Source organism: Melitaea cinxia, chromosome 15, assembly GCF_905220565.1.
Source record: "Melitaea cinxia chromosome 15, ilMelCinx1.1, whole genome shotgun sequence".
Lineage (NCBI taxonomy): Eukaryota > Metazoa > Arthropoda > Insecta > Lepidoptera > Nymphalidae > Melitaea > Melitaea cinxia.
Window position 1 is genome coordinate 6,952,975 of NC_059408.1, and position 23,671 is coordinate 6,976,645.

The 23,671-nt window shown below is 31.6% G+C and overlaps 1 protein-coding gene across 1 annotated transcript in view; it reads left to right on the forward strand.

Annotated features, from left to right (window-relative positions):
• Positions 1-23,671, forward strand: part of LOC123660645 (dual 3',5'-cyclic-AMP and -GMP phosphodiesterase 11-like) — a 92,687-nt gene that overhangs the window by 5,531 nt on the left and 63,485 nt on the right. The window contains exons 3-4 of the mRNA XM_045595700.1: positions 7,026-7,142; positions 12,168-12,345. Coding sequence (XP_045451656.1) covers positions 7,026-7,142; positions 12,168-12,345 — 295 coding nt within the window. The remainder of the gene's footprint in view (positions 1-7,025; positions 7,143-12,167; positions 12,346-23,671) is intronic.

Consider the following 23,671-nt stretch of genomic DNA (forward strand, 5'->3'; position numbering starts at 1 on the left):
TATTAGCTCTTCTAGCTTATATTGTATTCTTAACATTGCTTAATCATTAATGTCCCGATAAAATTTACAATTCAAAATTATTTAAAAACGTTTTAAGTTATTTTAGCGTCCTTTTAAATATACATATTCAACACTAGCTTAGAATTTAATCAAGTAGAATATTTAAAAAGTTCCATTTCGCGGAACGTTAATCAATTATTACGGGTCAAAAAAATCAATACAATTTGATGGTAATCTAAATCTAATCTAATTATCTAATTCTAAAATGTCATTACTGAATTAAGTTTGCCAATCGTTTTATTATTCTCAATGACGACAGAAATCCATTGTGTATGTATGTGTATGTATATGTATGTATATGTATGTGTATATGTATATATCTGAATGTATGTATATGTAAGTAAGTATTATGTATATGTAAGTAAATGTATTTGGTGTACATGTACGTTTGTGACTATGTTGATATGTATGCTACATAACATTTTTGCGCCCCATCCCACACTTCTTATTTAGTCCTCTGCCCAAAGGTTGCCTGAAAGAGATCGCTGTATTAGCGATAAGGCCGCCTGTTGCAGCTGATGCAAATTTTATTTTTATATTTCATTTGTTATGCTGTTAAAACCTTGTATTAGTGTGCGAAAGTGTAAATAAATAAATAAATAAAATCTAAATCTACCGATTTAAAAATTTTCAAAATTTTTGTTGTTAGGCGTTGTTTTACGTTGACTTCAAATCACGAAAAAGTGTTCTATAATATCGTATAATATAAATACTCTTGTTTTTTTAGATGAGGCTAGGTTTATTAAGTGTTTAATTTTTTTTATCTATATACAAATAAATAAAATTAGAGTGTCTGTTTGTAATATTAAATAAAATAACCGCTTTTTACTTCCCGAGTAGAAATTTTATCGTGTTCCTTAGCAGGACCGATCTGGCCCGGATAAGGTATGTAACGCAGAAGATTTGTCTGGACCTGATCAGGATGAGATGAGATAGATTGCCTGGTCCGGGTCGGATATGCCCGGTCCGGTCCTTTTAACAAACACGAACGTACATATTCTTGAAAAAAATGTTTAATAAAAAAAGTGAATTATTTAAGTTTATATTTAAATATATTACTTAACATAATTATTATTATATTTATTTCCGTTTATTTTTTCCAATGTATTATTTATTTTTGTTTTTACTTTAAATATCAATTATTTTTATTTATTTTTATGTTATTAATTAATTATTATTATTAATTAAATTTTATTTAAGTATAACTTCTAATATTTAACTACTAATTGACTATTTCCTATTACTTACGACTGCTCCACTATGTAGAAATGGACTCCCTGCTAGACTGTTCTGATAATTCAGGCTCAGTCCGCGTAATTTCTTTCAGGCTATCCTGATCTGGACCGAACCGGGTCCTGATGCAGTTATGCAGTTATGCCTTACCATACTTGATTATATTTTACATCAGGCTATCCTTATCTGGACCGGTCCAGGTCCTGATACAGCATGCCTTACCATGCTTGATTATATTTTACATCAGGCTATCCTCATCTGGACCGGTCCGGGTCCTGATCCAGTATGCCTTACCATACTTGATTATATTTTACATCAGGCTATCCTCGTCTGGATAAAGCTGTCCTGATAAAGCTTGCCAGATCTGGTATGTCTCCTTCTATCCTGATCCGGTCCAGATAATCTCAGATCTGGTTGAGCCTGACTTTTTTTCTAGTCGGGTAGCTGATATAATAAGTAACTTAGGCTACTTTATTTTAGAAATTTGTTTATTTTAACTGAAACTAACTTCTTGTTAAATTCCACGCGGACGAAGTTGTGGGCGCAGCTATTGTAGTTCATAAAACAAAATGGATATCGTTTGAAACCAGTAAAATTTACTTACTGTATAGCTAGAATTTATTTAATTTCCACGATAATTGCGATGTAATTTACAACGACTTATTAATTACAAGTCTAATAGACAAAAGTATTAAAGTTCATAACATAATAGAAAAATATTAATAAATTTCTTGCCTTTAAAGTAATTCAAGTAAAATACGTTATATTTTGATGAATCGTAATCGATTAATATATCTATATATTTATACGTGAAGCAAAAACTTTGTACCCTTTTTTACGTAAATTGCGCGGACGGAGAAGTATGAAATTTCGCACACTTATAGTTTGTATAGAGAAGGAGCGCAGAATGCTAATATTATTTTAAAATTATACATAAAAATAGATAAGATCAAAAAAAAAACATTACACACACTACTATGTATTTGACACACACGCATATTTCACTCTTTTTTGTTGATTGTCCGTCTGTAGTCAAATTGAAATTTTTTTAAAAAGTTCTTTATTTTCATTAATTTTTGTTTTTTTTTTTTTAATTACTTACTGTAAAGTTATTTGTGTTGCGTTTGAAATATTATAGAATTTAAAACAAGTTAATTACCGGTTGTAATTTCTATTTAAGCGGCTAATAGTTTTCAATCGACCGCGACCGGACAAATAAGTCAGACAATTATAGTCATATACTATTAAAAATATAAAAATGTTATTATAAATTAAAATTGCCCATTTTGATTTTAAGTCTAAAATCAATAATGTGGGTAGTTAATTTGTAAAAGGTTTTTTTCTTATATCAAATCAGATTAAAAATTTCTTTGTTCCGTAATGGCACAAAATATCTTTTGAGTCTTTATTACAAAAATTAAAATGTTATTCGTTTTTTATACATTAATTTTACTGGACGTGAAACTAATTTCGTTATGTCTTGCGTGAAAAACATAATATGCATGTTAAAAAATAAAATGCTATGATACTTTAAGTAATCGTCATTATTAATACATAACAGTTGAAATTACTTCAGTCTAACAACCGGACTAAGCTTCAGGCTATTAGGTGCGAAATATAATGTGAATAAAAGATATTAAGTTATTAACAGTTGGTTGTTTTTGATTAAATTTCCGGTCGAACTGCAATGAAAGCGGCAACTCTATTTGCTTTTCATTCAAAAGAGCATGATTGACATTTAATTTAATGCATTATCCCATAAATAGTGTTTACAGTGTTTATATTATCAAGCAATTGCAATATGTTTTGTTTTCAACAATTTGTAGTTGGTTTAGGTTTTATGCGAAACTTTGCGATCTATGTGGTTTCATCTGCGTCTAAGTTCAGGTTCATATTTTATATTTTATATCTTACCAGATGTTGTCGAGTTTTCGATTACAGATACTTTCATTTATTTGATTTTACTATGGAGAACATTTGGGGTAGGATATTTATATCTTCTAGTGTACAATTTAAGTTTCATTTCTTTAATTTTAATAAATTTTTGTAAGCGGAAGAAACGGCCAGTCGGAGTCAATTTTTTTTTCAATTGTATCGTAACTTTTAATGCATCTAAATGATAAGAATGTATCCTTTAAAACACAATACTAATATTATATAGAAATTATATGATATCAAATTATAAACAATATTGCTTGACATGAAGATAATATAATATATCGGTGCATTATCTTTTTGCAGTCGTTAAGGCGGTGTCGAGTTCGCGTCTCGGGACTCGTTAGTTACTAAGCATAATCTCTCGGTCTCCTGGGGACCGATTCCACTATTACATTAATGTCAGAAAGATAGATTGTTAATAATATTGTAAGTTCACTGTTTAGGTATCCTAGTAATTCAATCGTGTCACGATAACCTTTCACCGTAATTTTAATCATTCAATTGAAACATTAGCATATTTAGTGTATGTTTAGTTTGATTGTACGATACTATACATTTCTACAATATTTTTTAGCTAACCAAGTACTTTTATTGAATAGTCCGGTTCCATTGTTATAATATAATATTAAAATCAACAGGAAAAATCCTTCTCGAATCCAGATTTATTCGTATGCGCAAAGGAAGAGCCTGGATAGATTGTGTATGGCTTGAAGTTAAATTTTTCAAATATCGCCAATACCATATTGTACCTTGTACTTTCTTATATAAGACTTCCATAGCTATAATAATAACCATTATTAACTAACCGTTTATTATAAATATTAAGTGTAGATGACAAAATGTCTTGGAACTCAAATATCAACACTGGGGTACCTAACTACCTCTAGGTATTTTCTCCATAAGGGAGCACGATTAAATGTACCTACTTATATCGTAATTTAAATAGGTTCAACTACATACCTAAACAGTTTAAAATCAAATTTATGACACTGAAAGTCTGTCAACGAATACAATGGTTAATCGTATTAAGTTAAGACCGTCCTACGTAAGCAAACAGACACAGACAGCACAATGAGGAAACAAGCTTAAACAAGCTTAGCCACGATCATAACAAGGCAATCTCGTAAATTTTATAATAAATATTATTACGACTGGTTGGATCTGCTTCTTTGCGGAACACGGTGGAATAAAGTTAGTTTACATTGGACCTATTGTAATAAGTAGGTCTGGTTATTCTATTTGTAAATTGATGTCATAAAATCATTGATTGCTATCAAGCAAGTACAATATGCGCATTTAAAATTTGACTACGCCGTTTATGTGCGTTACGTGAAATCTGTTTGGTCACAACCGGCTTTAACGTTGCTTTTTAACCGACTTCCAAAAAAGAAGGAAGTTCTTAATTTTTTAATTTGTACGTATATCACCTCGGAACTTTTGACTAGGTGGACCGATTTCAATATTTTTTTAAATTGGTTCGTGTCATGTGGTTCCATTTAAATTTGATTGAGATTTGATGAGGACTTTTTGAGTAATCTTTAATAGTACGTATTTACTTGATTATTTTTAACCGACTTCCAAAAAAGGAGGAGGTTTCAATTCAACTGTATTTTTTTTTTTTTTTTATGTATGTTACATCAGAACTTTTGACTCGGTGGAGCGATTTCGACAAATTTTCTTTTAATCGAAAGGTGGTGTGTGCCAATTGGTCCCATTTAAATTTATTTGAGATCTAACCACTACTTTTTGAGCTATATCTAATAATGCGTTTTTACTTGACGCTTTTTCGTCGACCTACGTTGTATTATACCGCATAACTTTCTACTGGACATACCGATTTTGATAATTCTTTTTTTGTTGGAAAGGAGATATCCCAAGCTTAGTACCATGATAAGGAAATCAGGATCTGATGGTGGGATCCTAGAAAAATCGAGGGAAACTCTTGAAAATCCGCAATAACTTTTTACTAGGTGTACCGATTTTGATAATTCTTCTTTTGTTGGAAAGAAGATATCCTTAGTTTAGTACCATGATAGGGAAACCAGGATCTGATGATGGAATCCCAGAGAAATCGAGGGAACTTCTTGAAAATCCGCAATAACTTTTTATTCGGTTTACCGATTTTAATGATTTTTAATTTAATCGAAAGCCGAAGTTTATCATGTGGTCACATTTAAATTTCATCGAGATCTGATAACTACTTTTTGAGTAATCTTTGATAATGCGTTGTTACTTGACTATTTTTTCGTCGATCTACGTTGTATTACTCGTCGATGTAATTGAAGTCGGTTTTTTTTTCGTTTGCGAGCAAACACAATTATTTTTTGTCTACTCATATTGCGTTACTTGTCGATCTAATTGATGTCGGTTTTTTATCGTTTGCTAGCAAACAAAATTATAATATGAAAAAAGAAAATAAGTTGCGAATATTCTCTTATTAGTTCATTCTAGTTTAGCTCATAAAGTAACTATTTTTATAAAAAAGCGAAGTTTTTAATATGAAAAATATGATTCAATTTAATATTATTTGGTACATAAATCTTTTGTTTTCATATAGTTTGGTGATAAATGTTTGACCAAGTTCGAACGATATTTTCTTGTTCTGGAAACTTTACGTGAAATAATAAAATTCAAGTGCGTTTATATTTTTATCTTCTTGAAAAATATGCAAAATTTTGTATATTACTTCCTTCAATATTTCGTCGCAATACATAAGTAGTTTATCTCATATAACCTAGACCTAAAAATAATCATTTCTACAATAACTTCATAACAATTAGACTAAATGAGAGCTTGTAAATGTCCGATTTCTGGAGAAGGGGTGGAATTTAATACAACACGCTGTAATACCACTGCGGATAGCACTTATACGAAACATAAATTTGTAATTCGTAGGAAATTACAGTATAAATGGTCAATATTATAATTGTGTTTGCAGACAAACGAAAAAAAACCGACTTCAATTACATTGACAAGTTATACAACGTAGATCGACGAAAAAATAGTTAAGTAACTACGCGTTATCAAAGATTACTCAAAAAGTAGTTATCAGATCTCGATAAAATTTAAATGTGACCACATGATAAACATCAGCTTTCGATTAAATTAAAAATTATCAAAATCGGTACACCCAGTAAAAAGTTATTGCGAATTTTCGAGAGTTTCCCTCGATTTCTCTGGGATTTCATCATCAGAACCTGGTTTCCTTATCATGGTACCAAACTAGGGATATTCCTTTTCCAACAAAAAAAGATATATCGAAATCGGTACATCCAGTAGAAAGTTATGCGGTATAATACAACGTAGGTCGACGAAAAAAGCGTCAAGTAAAAACGCATTATTAGATATAACTCGAAAAGTAATTGTTAGATCTCAAATAAATTTAAATGGGACCAATTGACACACACCACCTTTCGATTAAAAAAAAAAGGTCTTAATCGGTCCACCCGGTCAAAAGTTCTGATGTAACAAACATAAAAAAAAAATACAGTCGAATTGAGAACCTCCTCCTTTTTTGGAAGTCGGTTAATAAAAGCAGGCTAAACTAACTTCCGTGATAGGATATATGTATTATATATAATGAGCAATTTTGTTGTTATCGACCGTGTAAGTATTCATACCTATGTTAAAAGATATTGATTAATATTCTTGTTTAAAATATTAACATTTTGTTCAGATCGAAACAATCATGTTTATTTATTTTATCTTCGTTAAATACATTATTTAAATGTAAATCATAGTATTCAAATCAATAATGATAGCCTTAATATTACTAATAAAATATTTTATTACAGGAAGGCGACGCGACAGGTAGTGGACGCGTGGTTAGTCTCACACGCGACGCCGCCTAGCGCCGAACTAGCGTCCCCTTCGAGGGCAGGTTCTGGATCAGGCGCAACTACTCCTGTCAGGTACATAAGTTACGTTAAGTGTTTTCAATGACGTAGGTGACAAAGTTCCCCGCAGAGCTTTTAAATTATTAACGTGGCTGTCGCAGAGATAGTGAATTAAAGTGCTACGTATTTGCGACAACGTGAGCACGTGCATCGAATGTACGTTTTTGGTCTGTACAAAGGTAATCGGTATTGTATTGTAGTACCCTATAAATATTCCACTTCTAAAAGCTAAGATTCTCTTCTTTTGTGTATGAGATTAGGGGACATGTGCTTATCGGAATTTCAATTGATGTAGATCCCGGTGATCTCGTAATTTTCCTGTTTTGCTAAGTACCTTTAATATATTTATTAAAAACACATGACGTCGTTAAACTATGTCGCAGTGCCGATGCTCTGTTATTTTGTGAAAATTTAATATTTTAAACAAGCTATAACGATTATAAATTTTTACAATTTGCCTATATTGTACACAAATTGATACGATAAGATAAAGAAAAGTTTCAATAATTTTCTATGTTCAAGTTTATTAATAACTAAAATCCAGAATGAGGAAGTAATAAATGCTTCCAGTTAATGTTACCACGAGATAAGCAAAAAAAGGCGAACTTAGTTGATCGAAATTAAGTTGGTAATTGCCTATTAGTAGCTCATAACTTGTTAAAGAACCCTTCTTTTTGAGCGGCGGGCACATTGAGGTAATTGACTTAATCGCATATATAAAATTGACTTCATTTTATATAAATTACACTTTAAATTGTTTAAAATATTTGTATCATTGTAATATTGGACTTTATCATCAAAGTCTACTGTATTAAATTTAATAAGGGATTTGTTTACTTACTTTAATAAATACAATAAAATAATATTCGCTTTTGATTTTAGGACAACGTTGTTTGGCGTGAAACTGAATGTGACGTATTCATTACATTATTCAAATCTATACTAGGAGTACATCTTTTGTAATATTATGTAAAAAATCTTCTGTACTATGCTTCTACTATAATTGTTAGGGTTTGCTAATGATTACTAAAACTCACAGTAACTATTAGTATCCCATTGTAATATACCTCGTTAATATCAATTTATGATAAAACCTTCATATTTCTAAATAAAAAAGATAAATTACATTATGTTTTGATTCTAAATTATCTTAGCATGTGGTAAAGTAATTTCATTGATTTTGTGATTATCGTCGAAACCTGAAGGTCTAGCACTCGTTTACCCCAGCGATAGCAAAAATTCGAGTATTTGTAATGATGAATTTTCGTCATTCTTTTACGAACTACATAAAACTACATTTTATCCTAAGATTTAAGATACTCGTAAGTCAGGAATTACACGGTTAAAACAGTTATAACTACAGTTAATTTTTATCTTAATCCTCATCTACTTTTTTTTTAAATTTCGATTTTGATATCCGTTAGCTGTCAACATCAACAATTAAAACATGAACCCTAATCATTTCGGATGCTCGTAATTTACAGAGGCATATTATTGGAGCGTCAATAATTCGCCTTATCCTAGTCGCCTCAACCTGCTCTTGTAGCCTTCATCAATCTTATGTCACCCCACTATACCTACTGCCATACAGCTGGGGTTACCACGTACCTTTTATCATTTTCAGGACATGTTATTGCAAAAAATTAAGATTTTTTTTGAAGTTTAAACGTAAGATAATAAAAAAGCGTGGTTATTTTTGTTTAATTTCATCATGATTATTACATAGGTACTATATTTGTACCTATGTACGTGTAAGGTATTCTGTAATTTTATATGTTACTTAACTTTCCGTTCTAAAAGTGCACGCATGTTTTATATGCCATAAGTAGTCCCAAATAAAGTTGATAAGGTATAACATCAAAATTTACACACAAACGAAGTTGCGGGCAACAGCTAGTCATATCATTAAAACATTTTGTGCGAAGATCGAATCACACGTCTCTTACTTGTCTACTCACTTATTATTTCAATATACTTAATCCTAAACGAGTAAATAGGTCCATAATTTATAACCTTTTCGAAGATATTAATATTCATTTGCTCATTAACCTTTTCTTATTTTATCAATACTCGCCTGATGACAAGATTATATTGCTTTTTGTTCGCTATTTCGTAAGAATTATTATATATATACATTTATGCTAATGTAGAATGGGGAAGAGATGTTGAGTTTTTTGTTTATTTGAAATAGACAAACGCGCTTTCGGAAAAGGTTGTATGTTAACCATTGATAAAAATTTTACACGTCAACTATCACATCGTGCAAATAAGCTTTTAATTTACACAAAAAAAAAAAAAATTGTATTTAAAATAGTTTCATATGAAATCTTTGAAATGATATAATATCCAATATAACAGAATAACTTTTTTGTGTTTGTTAGCAGAAGAAGCAGTTGAAAGCAGCTATAAATATAAATATATTTTTGTTAAAAAATAAAACAAGCCACAGAAATGAATTAATAAAATACATTTATATCCCGTATTTTTAAATAAACTCCCTGGAAATGCTAGCATACCGCCTATGCTCAGTTCAAATAGATTGCTAACCTCCCTTGCAAATACGATGAAGTATTTTTGAAGTACAAACAGAATATTTCAACTCGCATATCTATTTTTAGTTTTTAATGAAATCTAGTATTGATATGCTATATTACTGTGACCATCCTTTATCTTTTACCGTCGCTGATTCTATTAATTTATATGAATAATAAAATATAAATTAATTTATAATAATTGTTTCATAGTTCACTCGACGGTTAAAGGCAACTTAATAAAATAATAGACTATTTTAAAACTCATACATACCTTAACAAAAAATGGCCACAGTCACGGTTTAATTCTATTATAATTGTAGTTTAAATTGGTTTTTCCAGAAATTTAAGTGATCTTTAATAAAAAACCTTTTCCACAGTTTCGCTCATAACAATGTTAAACTTTTTTAAACTTATTCAAACTTGGCAAAACATTATTTGAAGTTTCAAGTATGTACTTCAATTGAATGTATCTGCAAAGAAGGAAACAGTAACTTTTTGTCTTAGACAATTTGGCGACGCAACTTAAGACTTAAAAAGGGTAAGTTTGTCCAAAATAAAAATTCGTTGGAATCGTAATAAGAAATGTCTTGAAAGGTGCGAAAATTATCTCAGATAAAATTTTATCTTCTCGTTTTAAAAGTTTCTAAAGAAATTTGGACACAGATCTTCTTTGCTTGATAAATTATTTAAGTTACTTTTAGATATTTGTTTGTCTTCGAGTTATATGGCAGTTTTATTTTCAACGAATTTAATTTTTATAATGTTTTTTATCTTTTCTAGAACTGTATGAAGATAAAGATTATGATTGAACGAAATTAACTCTTAATTTATTCGAATCGGATTTATAATTGATTTTTCATTCATTAATTGTACATCACTACATACTATAAAACAAAGTCGCTTCCTGCTGTCTGTATGCTTAGATCTTTAAAACTACGCAACGGATTTTGATGCGGTTTTCTTTAGTAAATAGAGTGATTCCGGAGGAAGGTTTATATGTATAAGACATGCATAATATAGTAGAGGAACACTGATAGTTTTTGCACCCGTGCGAAGTCGGGGTGGGTCGCTAGTATATTTTTATAATGGATTAACAATTTTACTCAAAGGATTAAATATTTGTTTGTGATTTGAGATAATAATTATCAAAATAAATTAATGGTTTTTGTACCCTTTAACATAATTTTAAATATCTTAATTTAAAGATCTTAATCAGTGGCTATTCCACAAGCGGACGGCAATAGATTATGCGGTTACATTTTATATTATTATCTCCAATTTATTTTGTTTATCCAACACAATTTAGCGTGAAATTGTAGTAATAAGTATATTATTTGGCATTTTTAATAATTTATATTGCAAACTATTTTGTTAAAAATTATATATTGACAAGAATTTTATCAAGTATTCGAAATTTTTCTTGCTTGATATCATGCAATCTAAATGTAAATGACTGTCTTAAAAATAAAATGTTATTACGATGCTTGGGGATTTATTAAATAGCTATTCAAATTTTGGACTTTATTTGTCGGCTTTAAAGCAAGATTATTTGTTAATAACAATACTTAAAAAATAGCATAATAACTTCATGACCTTAACTAGGTACATTATAAGATCGTTAGAATTGGCACTTCGGTCCAATTATCACTCAGCGATGCTGTGTGGACTGTAGTCACAAGTTTAATTATAACTTAATTATTGAGGATATTTGAAATGAACACGCATATATTTAACCTATGGTATTAACGTTTAAAAATATTCAACTTAACATTGCGAATTTTGCGAAACCTAACATTTTTCGTATAAAACGCTTGCCAATTTAATGTTACAGTACGTTACGTTACGTACTTAATGTTATAGTACTCTTCAGCCTGTAATATCCCACTGCTGAGCAAAAGCCTCTTTCCCCGTGTAGGCGAAGGATCAGCGCTTAATCCACCATGCTGCTCCACTCCGGGTTGGCGGATGTTCTATAGCAATTACTGGTTAATGAAACGAAACAAATATTTCTTTAAAAAAAAAATTAAAACCTGCGAAGGTTATAAAGAAACTTAAAATATATTTAAATAACGAACTTCGTTCCAAAAAGAAATACGAATTTTACAGATTTCTAAAAATAGAATAATAATTTTATGCTTTCGACGAAGAGCCCAAGATTTCTATAATATTTTAATTTCTTTTTACAAGTTTTCAGGTGCGTATAATTGTGTTCTTTATTTGCGGCTGTCTCAGCCATCTTGGAGTAGGCGTGATATACTTGTGATAAAATCAGGCCGATGTACTTTCTTGATTGGATAAATAAAAATATTAGAATTAGTAGCTAATCTAAATGATATTACGGATGTTGACTTTAGTAATCACTGTCCTAACCTCTAGCAACAGGATTGTAAACATGAAATTTTTTTTGTGTTTAAAATCGAATTGGTAGACTCTGTAATTGACGCTTTGAACAAACAAGTAAAGTGTTTAATTTATTTAAATATCAAATATCATTTTTGTTCGACAGGAAGATCTCAGCGCACGAATTCGAGCGCGGTGGCCTCCTGAAGCCCCTGGTAACGACGGTCGACGGCACTCCTACCTTCCTGGGCGACCAGCCTCCACACGCCACGCCGTCGCGGCCGCAGCGACGATCGCGACACGAGCTCCGTCAGCTGGACGAAAAGGAACTCATATTTGAATTAGTAAGTTCCTCTTTAAAACAAGCAATTACCATAGCCTGTAGACGCCTGCAACCTCTGAAGCATTGCAAGCACGCTGTCGACCCTACCCCCAGGAGCTCTTAAGGTAACCCTTAATCGCTAAAGGAAAAAAAAAACATTGCTGGAAAGTAGTATTATTTAGCTCTAATCTTCTGTAAGTTCGGGGATTTTAAGCAGGATATTTCCTACTGTGCCCTACCTCAGTTAAACTTTAATAGATCCCATTCTAAAATTTGCTTTGGTTAGGTTATATTGCAGTAAGATAAAAAATAAAAAGTATTTATTTTTATATTAAATTCTGTATCATACAATACATTTACGTATTCACGTAAGACGAGCTTAATGGTGCTTGCATATCATTCAATCAGCTAACCTTGTATGTATATGCTAAGTATAAATAAAAAAAGAAACTTCGTAATTGTTCATGGTTTATCAATGTTTTAATATTTCTTCGATGCGAGTATGAGTTTATTTCCTCAAGCATATTAAACGGCTTATTAATTAAAACAAACGTGTTGTTGGGTCTGTTTTTATTGCATAGGTATAGGAAGACCGTAAAGATACGTTTAAAATGACATCTCCAAGAAATAAATGGAATGAATAAAATAAAATATCCTCGATTTATTTTATATTGATGTAATACAAATCGAATTCGAACTTCCATCCAGACACATTTGTTGAAGTTAAGGAACTTAATATTCCATTCTATTTCCTGCAATCTATTATCTAGATGAGATTATCCGTGGAAAACATTTTGATGAAAGCTAGCAAACCACCGTTCATTTGAAACTTTCGTTTACGGCGGCGGTAACATACAGTAAAATGTATGTAACCTTTTAAGACCACAAAAGCAATCCTCTAAGATCTTGTCCTTTTAAAGATATGTAATATATTCCTTAGATTTATTTTATATCATTGTTGAACGAAAGAAATTATGATATTTCAATTATATAATAATGTGTGGTATATAAGGTATTTTGAAATTGGCAAAAGTCCAAATTGTTATAATGTATGTATTAATACGTGAAGCAAAAACTTTGTATAACCTACACTTGTTATACCTTTTTTACGAAAATTGCGCTGACGGAGGAGTATGAAATTTCGCGCACTTATAATTTATATAAAGGAGAGCAGAATGCATTTTTTTTTAAATAATGCATAAAAATACAATTAATCAATAAAAGAAAACATCACATATACTACCATGTATTTGATACACACACAGTTACACGCATATCTTTTTATTATAATTAAAGAAGTATAGTCTTTGACAACAGAACCTTTATAATGTCCAAACTAATAATTTAAATTAATTATGGTTGAATTTCGGCCACTGGGCGACCACTAGTTACCATAAATAGCTTAAAATCAACAAGTAGTAACAGAATATTTCTATGAAGTGTAGATTGCCTAATAAGTATCGCAATATTATATAAATATAGAACCTACGTAATCAATCTCGTTTAGACAACAAAGTAAATGGGCAAAATCTAATTCCATGTTTTAATTTGTTAAAAAAATACAAAATTCACAAACTACCTAAAATTAATTTAATAGTTATTACATATATAGGTGTTTGCCACAAAATATTAATTAGGACGAAATTACCGCTAAATCATTAAGTAAAATATTAAAAGAGACTTAAGAATTATTACAATGTAATTTTAATAATTTTTTTGTAAAGCTAAAATTGCCGAATGTATAATAAACATTTTTGCGCTAGGATTTATTTCTAGTTATCAATAGCTTAAAAATAACTTAATAATTTTAGTTCTAAAGAAATGTCATGTTAGAGACGGGATAAGAAACTAATAGAGAAACAGATGGATATGCAGTAGTTTTGTAAGACATCGGGTCAAGAGTCTTCATGCTTCACATTTACACGCTTTTACTACGGAACCTTAAAACTATGCGTAACTCGTTATACACATTATTACGTTTCTTAAACAACCGAACAATCGAATACCAAGAAAAATAGTTTTCTTTGATCTTCGAAACTTATTACATTTCGCTTGCAAAATTTACTACTATTGTATACTTTCATTCTCACTCCTCTCACGCAACTGTATATTGTAAATGTATTTATTGTGTAGGCGATATAAGTATTTTTTTAATAAGTAAATAAATATCTTATAACACACACATACGGTCGCCTGTTCCTAAGGTAAGCAACTTACCTATTGCTTGTGTTATAGGTAATAACTGACTTTTATAGAATATATATATAAATATATATATATATATATATATATATATATATATATATATATATATATATACACATACAAACACAAATATAGCACCCAGACTCAGGTGGAAGTCGAAACCACAACCCGAGGAGCAGAAAGCAGGGCAATACTACTAATTGCGCTAACGGGCTAGTCAGTTTACAAAATGTACAAATATCCAATTTGTGTTAAACAAAATTTTTATTTCACTTCTAATAACACCCAATTCTATAACTTTCTGAATTGAGGAAGCCTCCTTATATATAGCACATAGATCTTAATCGAATGTCAAATATTCGTACTCTGTATGTACTATACTATACTTGATATTTTAAAAAGCTGATCTATTGTAATTTAGCTTCCACTCAGGTAGAGGAATATCAGATCCTTCACGTAAAGGCATTTTCAACCAAATTTAAAAAAGGAGAAACTTTAAATTTGACTGTATTTTTTTTTTCTGTATGAACCCTCATATCTTTTGGCTATATGATTTTGATGATTTTTTTTTTAAATGAAAGCTAATAAGCTGTATTCCCATTTAAATTTAATTGTTATCTGACAAGTACGTTTTGAGTTGTCGCTCATAATATGTATTTGACTGTTTTTTTTTTTTTTTGTTTAACCTACCTTGTGTTACTTGTCGATTAGTCGGTTATTATCGTTTGCAAGCAACTCAATTACGAGAACTTATTAATTTTCAATTATTGCGTTATTTTCATTAAATTTTCATATTTATGAGGTATTAATTTTTAATATACCTGTCTGTTAGTCTGAACATATTAAAATGATTTAATTTTAAAGAATAAATCATAATGTAATGCATGGTAGCGCAATAAATGTAAAGATGTGGTTCGTTAATTTTTGTTTGTAATTTTTACTGATCTCCATGAATATAAAAATACAGTTTGTTATGTCCAGGGATTAGATGTTATGTTAAATGGCGCTTTTTTTAAAATATACTTTAACCTTTTTGTATCACAGCTATATATTTTTTTACTTTGTTTATATTCGAACAACAAAAATGTTAATACACGCCTTTTTCATGTATCTCGACATTGAATAATTATCGTATTTATTACTTAGTACCAACTTAGTTTGATTTTCCTAGAACCTATTGAAATAACATTAATTTAAGATGGATGGATTAAAACATGATCTATTAATCTTTATATTAATATCTGTTGGCATAGTTTTTGGATTTAAGATAAATCTTCTTTAGACAAATACATGGATTTTTTAATACGTTTTTCAAAGGTCATGTTATTATAAGAAATTCTATCATAAGTCAAAAGATCACTAATTTGCTAGCGCATTTTTAATTTTCTGAGATATACTCGCATGTCGTTCAAATGAACAAAAGTGAAAATGTTAAATATTTAAAGCATTCAGTACTTAATGAAAGCAGAAGCATATTTATTCCCGTGAGTCAACATAAAGGGTAAAAGAATTATTTGCTAGATGCCATCAGAACATTTTAAATGTTTTCAATAGCAACTAATAGAAATTACATGATCTATCATAAATTCAATGAAATCAATGAAAAGTCATCAATGAAAGCGTACCTTGAACATTTTCGTTTTGTCTTGTAATGACCTTCCTGAGTGTAAATAAAACTTCATTTTCTTTTCCTTGTCTTAAAATTATTATTTTTTTATTTAATAATATATTTAAATCTATTCAAGGGTTCTCGAACAGTGCTCTTACGAATATAAATAACATAATTTTTCTGTATGTATATAATTTTTTTATGTAAATATCTATATATTAAAACCTTACTTGTAATATATTCGCTCTATGTAGTTCGTAACACGTTTCTGAATGTACGTATCATAATAACGACCATTTAACTACTGAGATGCGAAACGTTTAATGTTTACATGTGTACCAATTTAGGCCTCTGAACCGGGGGTCACGCGATAAGATGGCGGGGCAAGCTCGATAATAATTAAATGCACACAACACCACCCACGGCCCAATAGATCTACTTTTCATAATACAATCACGGATAAAGGAAAACATGAATGCTGTGTGCAATGAAATATTTATACAGTAAACATTAAAAAAAAGTAAATAAATAATCCACTAATATGACAGTGATGTAATTGTAATATACGGTTGTGTACAACTCGAATTACCCGTGAGGACTGTTAATGTCAATCTCCAGCTGTCACTTGCTAGTTGGATTTTAATAAAATTCAGTATGATGAATAGATTATACATAAATTGGAACATGAATTATTATATACTGCATCTCAGGAAACGGAACTATCATTTTAATCCATTCCACTGAATTCGCGTATTTACGATTCACGTTTGTATCGTGTGTGTTGTGTAGAATAATGAGATACCTATGCATTATCGATTATTATCAATGTACGGGAGTGAGTATATTACCGATTATTTTCTCACACACAAACATCCACTCGATGATAAAATTTGCTTGTTTAAGGTTATGGTGTCGTTCACTCGGTATTGGTAATTGTTCAGTTAGCGTAATCGTGTTAAGAGGAAAGGGTACCGGGTCTTTCTCCATACAAACGTAGTCGACTGTTTTCTCCCTGGATAATGACACTAGATCAAATATTTTTGTGACATAGAACTCTTTGCTGCCATGACCATGCCCCTATGTTTTGATTTTTTTCATATTCTTATTATCATAGAAATTAGGAGACTTCAAAAACTCGAAATATTGCATAATTTTTTGTACATTTTCAGACACTCATTAAAAAAAATATATGCATACTTTCAAAAAAATGAAAACATAGGGGCATAGCCGAAGTCTTCTTTTATTTTCTAAAAAAAAAATTTTTAAAAAATTGCCATGTTCTGAGGAGAAAACAGTCGACTACGAAACACTGTTTTGGTCAAAAATTATATACCTAAAACGGTCTGAGCTGCAGTTGTCCCTTTCTTGCTTTTTGGGGGATAGGTCTGGGGGAGGAAGGGTCAAAGCAATACGTATATACGCCAGCGAAGTGATGCCTCATAGTCGACAATTATATCGATACACTAGTGATGTTATTTTTAGTCGATATTTTCTAAAATTCGTATTAACAAAATTAAATAATTTCTCTTTTCATAACTACAATAAAACCGTATTTGTATATGCGGTTTTTATTGTAACACTGTGCAAACCTGGGCTAACGAAGGGTTTCGCTAACAAATAACAATGATAATTATGGTAAATAACTGTGTTGTTTGTTTTTGGTATCAAAAGGGCTCAATACAAGGATTTCAAAAAAGTATATTATGATTATTATTACCGTAATACTAATAAAAAATACAATAAGAAAGTTTAAAAAATTAGGACTGCTCTTTCCCATGCCTATGCCAAGTAAGCTGCGAGCCGCGCTTCTTCCTCGCCTCCTAGGCGAAAAACAACTTCGGGGTTTACTCTTTCCAATATATTTTTTTATCAATTTCGGAATACTTTGTAAAAAGCTATGCATGGTCAAGCATAAATAAATATAGGTATGTGGCGACTTTAGAACCTCGACTGTATCAAAATTAGTGGGGGGGCAGGCAAATGATGGGTAAAGATTTCTCACAAAAAAATGCTTGCATTGAATTAAAATAAATGTTTATTGATTATTAGTTATAACTTCCTCCTAGAATAGACAATAGTGAGTGTAGTCTGCTGTAGCTGTTCCTGTTCCATCGAAATCCTTAGGTAATTTTTTATCAGTTTTAGTTTTGAAAAACATCAAGTTAATACCTCCGGAAAATTGGATGCAAGGCTATTGAATTTTATCAGTAATAATTCCATGATTTCTTTAATGGAATGAATGTTTTGAATTTCGGATTTTAAGCTAATTTAAAGAGCTTGTAGTTCCAAGCTGGAGAGTTATTAGCCTTGACCTGCAGCAATAGATGCGGGGGATCGTTCGCTTCAGCCTGTGAGGCCAATACTATTAGTGAATTCCTATGAATCTTCCGCATCTATATGGGGGATTCACAGGCGCATAACCTGAAGAAGAGATTCAACGCTGCCTCCGGGTCTTACAGGTAGTAAATCACTAGGGCAAAGTTCAAACACAGCAGAATTGGCGAGAGACTATTGGGCTTTCCAAATGGAACCCATGCCTTTTGTTTCTTACAAAAGCTGTCGAAGGTAACTTTCTTTAGTCTACACTTCCATCATTGCGCGAACCTGAAGGCTCTCTGGCATATTATGCGAAAAAGTAAGCGAAATTCTTTGCACTCTTTTTGCGTCGAATTCAACTCTTGACGATGAGGGAAAAGCACCACCGAGCATTCCACGGTGCGAACATGCGATGCGTAATGTGCACTATGAGCAGTGTCGTTTGTCGTGTTCTACATTATTTCGATGTCAAGAAGTCTAGTGGTGCTAATTGTATCCACCAGTGGTTTGCAACCAATGTGCGAGCTTCGTGCGCAATGTTTCCGCGTACATTCAAAGTGTGGAATGACCTTGCTAGAATTTGGGGGTTTTAAAGCGTCTAGTGTCTACATCTTTTCTCTAAAGGCCATGGGCGACGGTAGCCGTTATAAATCAGATGGCTTCGTCTGCTTGTGTGCCCCATTCTTATATAAAAAAGATTAATTCATTGTTCATAATGATTAACTGAATCCCGAAATAAACGATACAGAATGTTATCAACAATTGGGCGCACGCTTGACTCGGATAAAAGGGGACTGCTTTTCAGACTTCAGTCATTTCTGAAGTTAAAACTCTATAGGTATCTATGACAGTTTTTTTATTCTTTTTTCCAGGAAGCACAAGATTAAGTGACATTGTGGATAGCATTTTACTAATTTTTGCTTGCACACCTTAGGGGCCCTGTAAATAGGGGGCCCCGTATCATTGATACGGCTGATACGGCAGTAGTTACGCCCTGAGTGGCACCCAATTCCCTACTTCGGGAATACGTATATTCTCAACTTACTTTACTCTATTCTTTTTAATCCTGTTGTACCTGCTTATCTAAAACGACGATTTAAGTTTCTTAGTGATTCCAATGAACGCAGTTTTCGTTCTGAGGAAAGCTTACTTCTTGAATTTCCCTCTCACTCCTCTTTCGTTTATACTAAATCTTCCACTGTTCAAGCTTGTCGACTTAGGAATTTTATAGACGTGTAAAATCGGTTTCTATTTTTAACCCACTTCCAAAAAAGGAGGAAGCTCTCAATTTAACTGTATTTTTTATGTATGTTACTTCAGAACTTTTGACTGAGTGGACCGATTTCTACAAATTTTTTTTTAATCGAAAGGTGGTGTGTGTCATTTGGTCTCACTTGAGTTTATTTGAGATCTAACAACAACTTTTCGAGTAATATAAATAATACGTTTTTACTTGACTATTTTCGTCGACCTACGTTGTATTATACCGCATAACTTTTTACTAGGTGTACCGATTTTGATGATTTTTAATTTAATCGAAAGCTGATGTTTATCGTGTAGTCATATTTAAATTTCATCGAGATCTGATAACAAATTTTTGAGTAATCTTTAATAACGCGTATTTACTTGACTATATTTTCGTCTACCTTTGTTGTATTACATGTCGATGTAATTGAAGTCGGCTTTTTTTCCTTTGCGTACAAGTCGAACTCGGTCCACCCAGTCAAAAGTTCTGAAGTAACAAATATACAAAAAAAAAAGAAAAATACAATCGAATTAAGAACCTCCTCCTTTTTTGGAAGTCGGTTAAAAATCAATCTGATACCTATTATTATTTTCTGTTGGTGTTCAATAAAGTGTATTGTTATGTTATGTCATGTTAATCAACCACTCTTTAAAAAAATTCAATCGATTACGTAATTTGCCTAACTAAAAAAACATAAATAAAATAATAATTGAAAAAGTCGCCTTCATGAATTTTGTAAGAGTACAGTACATAATGTTTGAAATTGGTGTAATTTATTTAGCTATCTTTGTGTAACTATTGAATTTTTATCTTGTTCCAGCTTTTTCAATTGACTTTCTAATAGTTGTTCTTCACGCAGGCGGCTTTTCTTGTTTTTTTTTTATTTATAATATTATTTTTAACCATTGTTATATCGCCGCAATTATATGTTAATTAATATATATATAATTATAATAATAGTGAGCCGAGTCACAGCAATACGATGCAGAACAAATTCAATAAAACAAGCCAAATTCAGAAAAATAGCACTATGCGCTATATGTACTCGTAGTCAATCACAAACGAAAGATGCGAATACTAAAATATCGTCAACAATTAATAGCTGAATAGCCGGCGCACGCACACTAACAACACGACAGTCACACATAGAAAAAACGGGGCGGAGATGGCGCGGGGCGCGGTAGCGGCATGCAGCGCGACAGAAACATTTTATTCAAATACCTATTTTTGAAAAGTCTCTTCGGTACCCTTTCCTCTTAATGTTGTATACAATTTGAATCGGTTTCTTTCCAATAAATTATCGCTTTAGATGTGTAAATGCATTCTCTCGAACGCTCTGGGGACGGCTCGTGCTAAATTTTGAAAATTATTGTAATGATACATATGTGGCTAAAATTATTATCCTCGTGATATTAAAAGTTGTTAATACTACCGTTAATGTCACGACGTAGGTATATAATTATGGTTAAGAATATTTAAAAATTTGCTTTATTTGTAAGGTATTATGGTAAATGAATAGATTTATCAGAACGTTTACTCGGATTTTTTTATTGGGCGGACCGATTTCGACGATTCTTTTTTTAATCGAAAGGTGGTGCTTTTTATGGGGTCCCATTTAAATGTAATCGAGACCTGGCAAGTACTTTTTGAGTTATCTCTATAAATACATCTGTGTATCTCTATAAATACATGTGTGTATATACAATGCATAATAATTCAATCATTAATAATTTTAGTAAATTACAAATCGCAATTTTTTATTTATATAACTTGGTCGGCAAACAAGCATACGGCTTCAACTGGTGGTAAATGCGTTGCTTATAAAACGTTTGCGTTGCCGACTCTATACCCAATTTCCCCAGGCTCTGATCACCTTACTCATCAACAGGAACACAACATTGCTTAAAAACGGTATTATTTAGCTGTGATCTTCTGTAAGGTCGAGGTACTACGTCGAAAGACTAGTTGGGCTACTCCATAATTTGAGCAGGAAATTTGAGCAAAAAATATTAACAGGCATTTTGTTTGAATTTACTTGTTTCCTCTTATAAAACTCTTATCATCTAATTTATATGCACAAATGAAAGAAAAGCTAGCAGTGATTAAAACTTAGAAGCTCGGCACAGAACTTTTCATACATAATGCACCAGACGTTGTGGTATAATGAGCAACACGCAGTGTTTTTGTTTCTGCGTTTAAAATCCAAAAGCATTTGTGAATGTTGCAAATCATACATATTTGTTACATATATTCAAAACGAAGACAACAAGCCCAACTCTTAATAGGATGAGATCTTTTGTTGAGGGATCCATAAATATCACAAAAACAAACTTCTGTGCCACGTCAAACATCATTATCTGTTTTACACAAAACTTTCTGTAGCTAGGATCGAGCCAGCGATCTCTGTCACTGCTGCCAGTTGCCATAACTTTTGCGTTAACACTCGTCATACACACACACAGTTATATAAATAACGAGGTTGAAGACTTGTGTGTGTTAAAATGTTTTTTTTTTTTTTGCATTAGGAAGACACAACGAGGTTACCTACATTTACAAAATAACATTTTAACTGGCTGATTCATCCTTACACTTCGTAAGTGATTGTAGATAGATTTATGATAAGTGTAGGCGTTAGTTTTCAATAAAGACGGCTTCCTATAAGCTTTGCTTCAATATAATTTCCTACCAAATATATATTGACATTTTATTTATGACTTTTTAGGTATTTCATTAGAAACTGAGGTAGGGCACAGCAGAAAATTTCCTGCTCAAAATATGGAGCAGCCCGACTGGGGAAGTACCTCGCTCGACCTTACAGAAGACCACAGCTAAATGATACTGTTTTCAAGCAGTATTGTGTTCCTGCTGGTGACTAAGGTGACCAGAGCTCCTAGGAGGGATTGGGGATGGGGTCGGCAACGCGCTTGCGATGCATCTGGTATTGCAGGAGTCTATAAGCTACGGTAATTGCTTCCCATCAGGTGAGCCGTACGCTTTTTTGCCGACCTAGTTAACTTAAAAAAAAAACGTTGAATTTTGAAAATGTCAAGGAGTAACGTGAGAAATAGAGGTTCTGTCTGGGCATATAAAAAGCTTTGACGCATAGTAACATACACACCGTATCCGCAAACGTCAACAAATTTGACGACTGTTCAATACTCGATGTGTTTCTAACCGAAACGGTTCTACGTAGAGCTATAATTGTGTTAACACTTGGTTATTTTTAGATTTCCGTAACCTAACAAAACAGAGGGTGCCAACGGATCTTATTACAAAAAGCTATCAAACCGACTGTCGGCCACAGTGTTTTGTCTATTTTTTTTGCTACCCGAATAGGTAGAAACATCGAATTTTTAAAACATGTGTGAAAACTAAACATCATAATCCTCCTAATAATTGATAGAGGAGATAGTAAATCTTTTGACTACCTTTTAACAAGTACTTAGTTACATATTACTAGCTGTGCCCGCGACTTCGTCCGCGTGTCGTTGGTTTTAACAAAAAAGATATTGTTAAGTTCGCAGAGATATAATAGAAATAAATTACTTCAATAAAAGTAGCCTAAGTTACTCCTTACTACATTAGCTATCTGCCAGTGATAGTCCCGTCAAAATCGGTCCAGCCGTTTCAGAGATCAGCCGGAACAGACAGACAGACAGACAAAAATTGTAAAAAAAAATGTTATTTTGGCATATGTACCGTGTGTACATCCATATGCATTTATTAAAAAGCGGTTATTTTAATATTACCAACAGACACTTTTATTTATTTGTATAGATTTATAACAAGTCATTAATTTTTTCGGAATCGGAACTGGCCCAGAGGCCTGGCTGGTTATTCTAAGATAAATTCCTTTTTTATGTCTCGAAATGAAAATCTTCATCTTTGTACAAATTGTTCAAACTCGTATTTATAGCGTAGGTATAACTCGTTGTATTCCCTATTCAGAATTTTTAATTTATCTGGATTCAG